The sequence below is a fragment of the Periplaneta americana genome, chromosome 12, assembly GCF_040183065.1.
Source record: "Periplaneta americana isolate PAMFEO1 chromosome 12, P.americana_PAMFEO1_priV1, whole genome shotgun sequence".
NCBI lineage: Eukaryota > Metazoa > Arthropoda > Insecta > Blattodea > Blattidae > Periplaneta > Periplaneta americana.
In genome coordinates this window covers 18,030,680-18,043,203 of record NC_091128.1, presented here as the reverse complement: position 1 = coordinate 18,043,203, position 12,524 = coordinate 18,030,680, and the positions used below count along the sequence as shown (strand labels likewise).

Genomic DNA, 12,524 nt, shown 5'->3' with positions numbered 1-12,524 from the left:
AGCCCATATAATACACAATACTGTACAGAACTGCTGTAGGTATTTTGCCACTTGACTTTCAGGCTGTTATAGAAAGGATTTTCCAATTTTTTTCGTTTGCTTACAGTCAAACTGGAGAGTTTAAAATCATTCTGTGAATTTTCTGAAGGAGAAAATAAAATTACGTTAGACCATAGCAAAACCAGATGGTTTTCTTTAAAGCCTGCTTTGAGTTGTTTGAGTGAAATGTATAAATCCCTCAGGTCTTGTTTCTTAAGCTTGGATAAATTTCCAAGCAGGCTTGTGGTCTTTTTCAACAAAAGGGAGAATTTTTACTATTTCAATTTCTTAAAAAGTAAAAAAGATATTTTCTGAAGCTGTACTGATGACTGAGCGTGAGGATTCCTCAGGTATTGAAGTGAAAAAATGAAGCTGACAATCTTTTGTTGAAGCTTAGGGCAGGACAAGATGAGGTCTTTATAAATAGTAAAGTACTTTATAAAGTAAATAATCTCCAGTCTGCTGATTGAAGCCCATGTGACATCTCTGGGATATGTGCAGCTCCTGCAGACAGATGCCACCTGTAGGCAAATTCCTCCTGGTCAACCTGTTAACTGTTAAATATGATTAATGAAATGATGCTAATGAAGGAGAAATGAGTCCGAGGTCCAACACCGAAAATTACCCAGCAATTCTGCTTCGAGTGGTTGAGGGAAACATGGAAAAAAACCCCAACCAGACTTGTCCCAACCAAATTTGAACCCAGGCCTGCTCGTTTCATGGTCAGGCAGGCTAATCGTTACTCCATAGTGGTGGACATAATTACTGATTACTCTACACTGAACAAAATATAATCATGTCATTTAAACATTATTACCGCAAGAATCTTGTGAGAAAAATAATATGTGCAATTGACAAGTTGATTCATGATGCAACTCTGATTAAGGTAAATGTTCTGGATGTTCTGCATGTCATTGCAGAGGCTTGGAAAGCAATCACAGATTCAATAATGTCAACTATTTTCATACTATATGGATTATCTATGGATGAAAGTGGATCTTTCAGGACTGAAAGTGGAACAGAATTAACACGACAGACGACTAATGTGATCGATTAAAAGCTGGTGTGTCATATGAAGAATATGTAACATGTGAAGTTCAAATCATGGAACAATTAATGTTAGAAAGAAATCTAACATTTGATGCATCTGAAAATGAAGAAAAGGACGAGGGAAATAAAGAAAACAATGAGTCCCCAACAATTTTCCTGTTAGCGCTGGAAGACATCAGCAATACTACTAAATACCTAATGAGATTTGATTGTGATGATAATGTAATGCCTGCACCCAGCAGTGTTGAAAATGTGGTATATAGGGTTTATAAGAAAGCAAAAACCAGCAACCTGCCTTAATGGATAGGTGGAAGAAGTAAATCAGATTGTAGGTAATATTATTTACCGTAATGATTTTATAATTAGTCTTTGTAACTTTAAGTAAATATACTTTTTCCTCCCTTTTACCTACCTATAGCTATTAGTAAACCAGTATTCTGTTATGTTAAAATGTTTACATTTCTCTGTTGTGTTAATATAACAGTTGAATATGTGTAGAACAACAGTTGCTGCTGTAACTGCGTTCTTCCATGTTTGCACCACAACCTAGCTGATAGAATGCTGGTAGGTTCCAGGTTACATATTCTGATGCAGGTTTAAAAAGTTTATGCGGTAAACACATTGCATAACTTTGTCCTCTTTTAACCTTGGTATGCAATGTAGTTACAGAATGGGATTTGGCTCACATGTTCACACACAACATTTACAGAAATGTCAGAAAAAAAAGGTTAAAAGTGTGTATTTTACAATAGTAATATTCCGAAGCTTATTGTATGGTTTCGTAACAAGCTGTTTTTTATGTTAATGGGTTGTAGCCCTTCGCCCAACTCCAAGCTGGAGGACCACTCCTTATCGGCTGTCCACGACTGCTTATTCAATATATTCGCAGCTACCCTCCACATCTGGAGGCCACATAATAACTCGAGTGGGCTGACAAGACGCCAGAAACTCTCACAAACTCTGTGCAACTTGAAATTGTGGTTTTCTCTTAATGTACCTACGGTAATGTATTAGATTTGCAGAGGTTAAAGGTGTTTGAGAATAAGGTGCTTAGGAAAACATTTGGGCTAAGAGGGATGAAGTTACAGGAGAATGGAGAAAATTATACAATGCACCTGACATAATTAGGAACATTAAATCCAGACGTTTCACATGGGCAGGGCATATAGCATGTATGGGCGAGGGAAAAAGACCTTTGGGGAGGCTGAGACATAGATGAGAGGATAATATTAAAATGGATTTGAGGGAGATGGGGTATAATGGTAGAGACTGAATTAATCTTGCTCAGGATAGGGACTGATGGCAGGCTTATGTGAGGGCGGCAATGAACCTCCGGGTTCCTTAAAAGCCATAAGTAAGTAAGTAATAATTCATATTAGCCATTAACAATGAAATCCCCATTGAGTTTTCTAAGTGAAATAACATACCACTTCCTAATGAATACTGAAGTCCTTCAAATTAAATTCAACAAGTGGAACCAGTGTCATCAGTTTAAATTTATGATATGTTATGTGATGTATTCTAATGCCACTTTGTTTCTATTTCGCTCGTATTTCATTTTCATATATTTCTGTTCGTTTTCTTTCTTTTACATAGATGGCAGTCCTAGTGGCTTATCATCTTTGCTTTTGATTATATCAATTGGCACCTCAAATGAGGGTAGTAATTCACGGGTGCTTGTGTAAAGGGGATTAATTATGAATTGGCTAAAGTGGGATAAGTAAAGATTTGAACCCTCCACGATTATTTCTGTTAAATCATGCTTCCATCCATAATGCAGTTACAGTGCTCTGTATTTTGTGACAAAGTGGTTTTGTTCAATACCAAAGGAGAGAAGTTTACATATCTTATAATTTGACTTAACCCCCTTTACACGAGTACCCGCGAATTTTGCATGTTGGATAGCCAGTGTCTTGTATGATTTTTCTACTATGGGTGCTTTTTCAAATTTGTCAGTTAAAATCCCTACTCCTGTTTTTCGGACATCATCCATTGGAAGTGACTGTAGGGCAGCATTCGACTGGAGTGGTGGTGCATCATGGAAGAGTGATCTGCGATGTGCAGCCGAGTACACATCAGAATTTGATGTCTGACAACAGTGGTGGTTGTTTGTCCACCGAGTGAGGGGTCAATTGACGAGATGTGTAGCTGTACAGCAGCAAGTGATTAGTAACTGCACTATAGTTTCGCCTGTGTTACACGGGTTTTCAGTCTGCTGGAGCTGACTTGGTGACTCTTCCTTGGACTTGCGGATATTAATTCAGTGGCTGGAGTGGTCCGCAAGTAATGCTTGACAGTGCAAGTTATAAGTATGAATGTGTTTGATTATATGTTGACTTAATTCGTATTGGTTGTCTGAAATTTCTTTATCACTGTCCAGTGAGTGCACTGTCGTTTGTTGACATCTGTATGTAGGCACTGCAGGGACTATGCGGAGCAAGAGGGAGGGCATGTACATTCCACTTCAAAGCGTTATTAGCACGAATGTTATCAGCACATATAATCACATGCTCTCCTGCACTTGGTACCAATATAACAAGAAAATTATTATATTAATACCAGCACCTCTTTTAATGTCAATTATTACTTATAATTAGAGCCCGGATGTTTAGGAATTTATAACAGTTAAAGTAGGCAGGTAAAAAAGGCAATAAAACTTAAAAAGATGCACAATAATCTTTGAAAAAGGCATCCCTGTCACTTTGATTTATTCCAAATCACATTTATATCTATGGAAATAATGATTTACTTCCACCAGTAAAAAAGCCATTTTGCCAAACATCCTGGCTCTAATCATAATATTTCAGTTTATTTCATTTTACAATATTATATATTCTTACTGTGAAATCATTAATGTAATGTGTGCCGATAGCTAATTGTAATTAGTTCTTATCTACTGCTATATAGTCCTGCATTCAAAGTGAAATAAATCATGTGTTTACAATATTCAAAATGTGTGCTGTCGAGTGATTAAGCTGATTAAGGTGAATGTTGATAACAAGAAATTGCTTCACAGCCTCTGTCTCCGCTTATTATTGTTTCAGAGGAGGATTGATTTTTTAGTATGAGTCACGAATTGTAGTATTTAGTAGTAGTCGGTGTAATGTTAACAGGCAGATTATTTCTCGTTTTCGAGAATGGCAGTGCCACTAATACAATTCTAGTAAATGGTGTTATCTGTCCAGTACTCTCGCCAACTATAATGATCGGTACTGAGAGGGTGCATATTCACTGTACTTGAGCAACAGCTGAACTTAATACTGTCACAACGATACACTGCATGGATGTGAAAATTAGACTGCAACGCCTGAGATAAGAGATTGTCACAGGTTTCATTTCGAGCAGTTGTCTCCGCTGCCACAGGTAATCATTCATCAGACAAGTAATATAAGAGGCATTTTATTTCTAGGCCACGTTAGTTATTGTGCAGTCACTCTTGTTCTTTTATTGAATTTACCTCATTGTCAGGAGGAATTGTTTTATGTTCAGCTTTACTAGTAAGTTGTTATTATTCCCTTGGTCGGTGGAGGATAGATGTACCTTGCCTAATTGTTTGAGGATAGATGTACCTTGCCTAATTGTTACACAAGTTGAGGACTGCTTTCTATAATGTTAAGATTGACTTTTATGTTATTAAAGTAGTCATTATTAGTACGAGTTTGTTAGCGTTTTATTTGCTATTATTAAATCTCGAGACAGTTCAGTTATGTCATCATGTTCTGTATCCTGTCATGTCCTCGGCAGGGAGAAGGACACTATGCCACAGCTACAAAGACATATGTGTGCTTTAAAAGCATAAAAAGTCAGGTAATATGTTAAACTCTTCTGAAGTGTTACTTTTATATGGAAGCTAAGATGCCTGTTCTTCTCTCATATCTTTTACCCTTCTATAAAGAAATTCATGTAAAGTTTGTGACCATGGAGCTCATTGAAAAGTATTTCAAATGCTACCATACCATAAAATATATTTTATAACTATATATTTGATAACAATACAGGTAATGAGCATCATTATATTTCGAAAACAGTAGTGGAGCACCACAAGTGATTACAAATATTCACTTCAATTCTTAATTTTTTTTCAATGTTAATGTTTGAACTAATACAAAACATATATTACAGATATTCTAACTGTTACATAGGAAATTACATGTGAATTTTATGTTAAGCTGCAAAATACAAGGTGCAATCAACATATTTCCGAACTGTGCTTGTATTTATTATACTGTTAACCATATTATATGTATGTGTGTCACTGAAGATTGCTGCTTTCATGGCTGTTAAGTCAATCTATCAAACAGTGTCAGATTGTCTTTAAGCCTTCAGTACTCGTGTGGGGAACACCTGTCAACCAGCGTGTTTCTTTTCATTGTTGTATTTCCTAGAAAGGGTTTACAATGGTGAAACTTTAGGTACCTTCAAAACCAAGTTCACGTTCTTTAGTTTCAGTCTTGAAGTTCCTCATATTGTAGCTAAAGTTTTATTCTTCGGGTGGCAATTGTCAACTACGCAACTTTTTACATTACAGTTTCTGTAAAGTTCTGGTAAATATTCATTATCACTTTTGTGAGTTATATACTGTATCTTTAGGGATAATTTGTTTTATTGAACTTCGAAGGATTGTGGATCTACGTTTATCAGATTTCTTCAGAGATTAGAATACGTTCTCATGTATTACTGGGAATTCAAGAAACCGATATGCCAATCCCAGAACAAAGGAATGGATCCAGGGGCCGTTGTTACCTGGCGATCATACTAAGAATGATGCACCACATGTTTTAAAATCTAGTGCCATGGAACTAATCTGTAATAAATATGATAATTTTCTCCATATCTATACTGATGAGTCACGGAATCCTGATAATGGATTTTCAGACGCAGAGTATTATATCCCAAAATACAGGGCATATCAAAAGTCCGGTAACACTTTCAATATTTTATTACACAAAAACTACTAATAATAGCACTTCAAACAAACGTCAGTTTAAAGTCAAACTCTCAAAGTTCTGTTTACACCTTACAGAGATTCAATGTGTGAACCATGAGTGACTCGGCAGATGTCCAAATGATAATGAAACTCTTCCCATACCCTTTTCAACATATCCTCTGTGACCGTGGCAGCAGCTTCTCGAATTCTGGTTTTTAGTTCCTCTAAATCACGTGGCAAAGGCGGTACAAACACACGGTCCTTTAGGTACCCCCATAGATAAAAGTCACATGCAGTTGTATCGGGTGACCTTGGTAGCCATGTCATGAAACATCTGTCCCTTACTCCAGCACGTCCTATCCAATGATCAGACATCTCCGTATTCAGGTAAACACGAACTGCATTGTGGAAATGTGGCAGAGCCCCATCTTGCTGAAAGATGAAATCGTCATCAAGATCTTGTCTTGTGTCCACAAAAGAGGAGTGGCCATCCCAGGGTGAGTGAAGAGAACGTTGAGCGAGTCAGAGAAGCATTCGTAAGGAGCCCGGGGAAATCAGTCCATAGAGCGTCCCATGAGCTTCAATTTCCTTCAATGACTGTGTGGAGTATTTTGTGTAAGAGGCTGGCTATGAAAGCATACACACTGCAGCTTCTGCATATGCTAAATGAAGATGACAAATGCAAGCGCTATGAGTTTTCTTGCCAGCTACAACAACAGGCAGCAGACGACGATGACTTATTCAGCCGCTTAATTTTCAGCGACGGAGAAGTCTGTATAACGAGAAATATTATATATCATATTCAGCTCCCTCTAGTCTCGAAACAGAACTACTGGCCATAGAGACAGTGCTTTTACATCTCTCTTCCTTATCTGATATAATTATATGCACTTTTAGTGACTTGATGGGAGCTATTCTAAATATCATGAAATATACTCCAACTTCCTATGCACAAATTACAATTCTATACAGAAAATATTAAATAAACTAAATCTTCAAAAAGAAATAGTTTTCCAATGGATACCTAGTCATTGTGGCATTACTGGAAATTAGATTGTTGATAATATTGTCAAACAGGCAACATCTTTTGGGCCCAAACCTATGCAAACAACTTCTTTAACCAGCGCATATTCTGCAGTTAATTCCCATTTAACAAATTTATGGGTCGAATTATGGCATTCTTCTGATAAATGCAAAGTTCTTCAAAACAAACAAAAGAAATATAATGATTTACAAATGTTCCGCAGCATTCCCAGACACATACAAACTTTCTTAGCAAGAGCCAGGACAGGCCATATTATCACTCAGAAGTATCTTCACCGCTTTGATCTTGTTGACTCTAGTAGTTGTTGCTGGTGCAACAATAACGAAGAAGATTTGGAACATAACCTCAATTGCAGCGATATTTTACTACTTAATTAACTTATTATTCCCAGAACATGAATTTTTACCAGCAATCGAAAAGTATTGGGAATAAATTTGAATAAGGAACAAAAAAAAAGTTTCCTTCCGAGGCAGGATTCGAACCACGAAAGTCTTAGTTACCAGTCTATCGTGCTCTGGAGTGAACAAGACTCTGAAATCAGCTACAAGGGTAGGTCCGGTTTTTTTTTGCCACTACTGTGCATAAGCAAGACAATGTTATTGTTAATACTACAGTACATTATTATTATTATTATTATTATTATTATTATTATTATTATTATTATTATTATTATTATTATTATTATTATAGTACAAGGCATTGTGATTTTACCCTCTTTGGTGATAACTGGTATTAGTTGTCAATACTGAAGAGACAGTCAAATCAGCAATTTAAGAACTGCTCTTAAATGATCCTCACTATGATATATGCTATTTTTTTTTAATTAGTGCCTCTAAACGTTTCAGACAGATCTTAAATACTGACACATATAAAAATTCTGATGGCTTACAGGAGTTGAACAAAAGAAAACACACGCACACTCACATGTGCATGTATGTACACACGAACACACTCCATCACTATCACTCTACTATTATTATAAATTTGAATGCCTGACTATGGGATTATAAATACCTTCGCTCTCTTTGTGTGCACTTCTGGATGTATCATCAACTCTATTTCCATTTTCTTCTCCTGTACCAGCACTAGATACTCCTTCCTTTTTCTTTTCAAGTCTTGCTTTTTCCTTTTCATCAAAGTCTTCAGCATACATATCCAATGCATCATCATAATTTATTGCTGATCTACTCTCTTTCTTGACATTTTTACGTTCTGAATCCTCAATCTGAAATGAACATAAATACAATAAATAATAATTACAAGTTACCAAAATTCTAAAAATAATAAAAGAAATATGTTTTATTTAACGACACACTCAACTGCCGAGGTTATATAAGGACCGTTGGTGTGTCAGAATTTTGTCCCACAACAGTTCTTTTACATGCCAATAAATCTACTGACATGAGCCTGTCACATTTAAGCAACCTCAGGCACAGAAAACCAGCACTCTACCGACTACATCACCAGGCCAACTCTTAAAATAATTAAAAAATGTATTTTCAACTAAAGTTTTTCCAAATATCCATTCCTTTTATGTAATATAATGTTTTATTTTAATTGACAGAGTTAAGGACATTCAGCCTTCTCTTCTACTCAATCAGTATGATATAAAATTAGTATATTGCTTAAAGTGTGCTTAAATGCGACAGGCTCATGTCAGTAGATTTACTGGCATGTAAAAGAACACCTGCGGGACAAAATTCCAGCACACCAGCGATGCTGATATAACCTCGGCAGTTGCGAGCATCGTTAAATAAAACATAACATTTAACATTTATAATATAATATAATAGCTACATAATACATCATTAATGTAATACAATAAATACAGTTTCTTTTGTCATTCCAAAATACCAATACAATAATTATGTAATAATAATAATAATAATAATAATAATAATAATAATCATTATTAAGCCTACAATATAATGAAATGATTAAACTCAATCATGATTACAATTATAACTTCAATTTGACTATGTTCGTAAGAAATTGCTTAGCCTATTCTTGGAAGTAGTTATTGTCTGGTAGTCCCTAATATTCTGAGTAGAGAATTCCATTGACGAGGGACTGAGACAATAGAAGAGGATGAATAGTAATAATAAAAATAATAATGGTTTTATTTAACCTGGCAGAGTTAAGGCCATTGAGCCTTCTCTAACATTGAACTCAACATTCTATGACGAGAAATTGCTAGGACTGGCTCTCCTGTGACTTGTGGTAGTGACTAGACTACCAAAAGGGCTCGGATTTCTATTTCTAAAAACTCTGGAAATATGTATGCACTTAGGCCATAAAAGCACTAAAATATAGCAAAAAAATTGGAAATATGACGCAAAACAAGTTATTGGCTATTTTACAAAACTGTTTTCGTGAATATTAACTCCTTGTACTGGCCATAGCAGACTGTTCAGCCTATAAATATAGCAGGGCAAAAGACGGGTGAAAAATATCCAACGTCTGTCCTCTGCATGACAGCTATGTTAACAGGGTCACTGAATGTTATGGCAACAGCATAGTTAGAACCTCTTAAGTGTCACATGTTTGGGAGGGTGAAGAGGATGAAGGTGAGACCGATCAGCAACAATTTGACCATAATCCTAACATTCTTTTGTCCTCTGTATTTTGACAATTTACTGCTGGCGAATCCAGTTATCTTCAAACTTCATTTAACCACAAAATATTTCTAAAGAAAATAAATCTAAATAAATAGCCAAACGTAAACAAAATCTCTTGCCATTATTGACAAAAAACATGTTTGGAGAACTGTTAAGACTGTTGTAATGTAACTAAAAATATGCTTTTCTACCATTTTTGATCAAATATGACTTAATGCTAAAATATGGTAAAATATGGATTTTTATAAACAATAAACAATGATTTTTGGAGGAACTAAAAAATTCTGAACGGAAACTCAAAACACAATCTGGCTTCTTCCAGGATATTTATAAATTACAAAGTAAATACAATGTACAAACAACTGATAATATAGAAAAGCTTCTACTCTCAGTACAGCCACTTTCTCAGCCTGAAATTAAATGTGAAAATGATCTGATACAATACATCACTGTAAAATGTGACGTCGACCAATCAGTATTAAAATCATTAGCTATTGAAACCATATGTACAAGATATCCAATATCTGAATGGCTTCATATTTATACAGATGAATCTCTGCTTGATAAACATAGTAATGCTGGAGCAGGAATCTACAGTGACATTTTTAGCTTTTACATATCTCTTGGAACACTGTCCACTCATTATGATGGTGAATTAGAAGCCCTGAAACAGCTTTTTCATCACATACATAAATTTAACAAAGTGGTTATACTTAGTGATTATAAATCTGGACTCCAAGGACTAACATCAAGTCCTCCAGGAAACAGACTCGTAAGAGAAATTCTTTCTGCTCTTAAAATGCTACAAGGGCTCGTAAAGAGGTAGTTTTTCAATGGATACCCTCACACTGTGGAATAGTAGGTAATGAAAAAGCTGACTTCCTGGCCAAAAAAGGAACAAACATCAGACAAACTCAAAATAATACAATCTCTTTTCATGCCTCAAAAGTCAGGATCAAACACATAGTTCAGTCCTTTTGTAAACAGGAATTCCTGAAGAAAAGCGAAGGCAAACCTTGGAACATTCTGCTAGAGCTAGACAGTAATAACATCCCAGATTTACCACGAAAAAAAGGCTGTTGCTATATTTTGTTTAACAACTGGACATGATTGTCTCGCCTCTCATCTACATCGAATTAATATCTACCAGCATCCACAGTACACCCTCTGTAGAAATCAGAACTCCATCATGGATAAAGAACATTTGCTACAATTCCCAGCAATAAAGAAATTAGATGCTGATTTACCATCACAGCTCACCAAATACTATTGGGACGCCCGCAGGAGAATGGAAGAAATCTAAGATCCTTAGTATTGGCCAACAACAACAACATAATCAATAAACACTGTGACATGTTTAAAAAAAGCTAGAAATATGTTTAATTTAACTTAAGCTTATAAAATGAGACTGGGATAAAAATATGACTTGTCACAGAAATCCAATCCCTATTCATAAATACTAAGCACTGAGTTATGCATATAGCTTGGAATTATTATGGGTGAGAGGTACGACATTTCAGAATATTCTTTTCAGGAGGTGTGAGATGAATCTGATGTTTCTTCCCAAACAACTAGAGCACAGACTTTCCAATCCAGACATCTAAGTAAAGTTTGTAATGAGCAATGATGATGATGTATCAAGTTTTTCCAGAATATTCCCTTTTCCTGTGCTGTCATTCCACCACTGCTTCATAATTCACACAGTCATCCAGAAATCAATGGAAATCTATTACATTGTACCTATAATTTTTCCAGGAGACCAATGCCATGAGATTTTTGTGATAAATGATCTATGGAAGAAATCCCTGATAGCTAGCACTACTTGAGTTGTCAGTTATGGTACATTGAGAAACACAAAGTGAACCTACTTTACTCTACACAGATTAAAGCCTCCTTCACACAGCGACAGTTCTCTCATGACAGTTGCTATAGTCCACTCTCATGATGGGAAGTGTTTATACGAGACTCGGAATGAGACCATACTATCATAAGAAAATGTTAGAAGTGGGAATGGTTGAAGCCATGGCCAGAATTGTTAAATTAAGGGAATCATCAAGACCCAAAAAAAAATAAATAAATAAATAAATAAATAAATAAATAAATAAATAAATAAATAAATTTTTATTTTTTTACATTTTATGACAGTATGGTTCATTCTGCTTAATATGGTATTTGGTTTATGAAAATATTCGAATATTTAATATTTTAAATGTTTTTTAAAAAATATTAGTGTATTTATGTTTCAGAGAAAAAAATTTATCACTTTTCACAAAAAAATTATTATCTCAGGAACTAAAATTGTCTTAGAAGGCTGTGGTTCGGCTTGTTTTATAGTAAAATTAATGCTTCATAAAGTCTGTGTTTTAAGATCTTGTCCATTCTGATTTGCTAAAAAAATGTTGTTGTCTAGTGCCTTGCATCTGGCAATGAAGCCATTAGCAGTATTAGCTAAAAAAATGTTTGAGAGGAAGAACTCAGAATACTAATGAATCATTCAATAACGTTGTTGGGTATCGAGTCCCAAAAATGGGTTTGTTGATATAATCGTCACCTGAATGCAAGAACTAGGTAACTTGATTCTTCCTATTTTGAGATATTGCCTATTTACTTACATATTGCACTAAGGAATATGTCTCGTTTTCTTTTACTTATTTGTTACAGTGGAAAATAGATGTCGCTGGTATCGTTTGATCAGTTACCTAGTTCTTGGATTACATTCTGTGCGATTTTTGCTATGCTATGATAACTAAAAAACGCAAATTTCGAGTTACCTAGTTCTTACATTCAGGTGATGATATCATCGTTGGAACTTGGTGTACTAGATGCTATACTCACATTTAATGAT

At 35.3% G+C, this 12,524-nt stretch overlaps 1 protein-coding gene across 5 annotated transcripts in view; it reads right to left on the bottom strand.

The window, feature by feature from the left end:
* The window catches only part of LOC138710204 (CD2 antigen cytoplasmic tail-binding protein 2 homolog), a 110,226-nt gene that overhangs the window by 45,124 nt on the left and 52,578 nt on the right, over positions 1 to 12,524 (bottom strand). For all 5 annotated transcript variants that reach the window (XM_069840854.1, XM_069840852.1, XM_069840853.1 and 2 more), the window contains one exon: positions 8,076 to 8,286. In XM_069840854.1, coding sequence (XP_069696955.1) covers positions 8,076 to 8,286 — 211 coding nt within the window. The remainder of the gene's footprint in view (positions 1 to 8,075; positions 8,287 to 12,524) is intronic.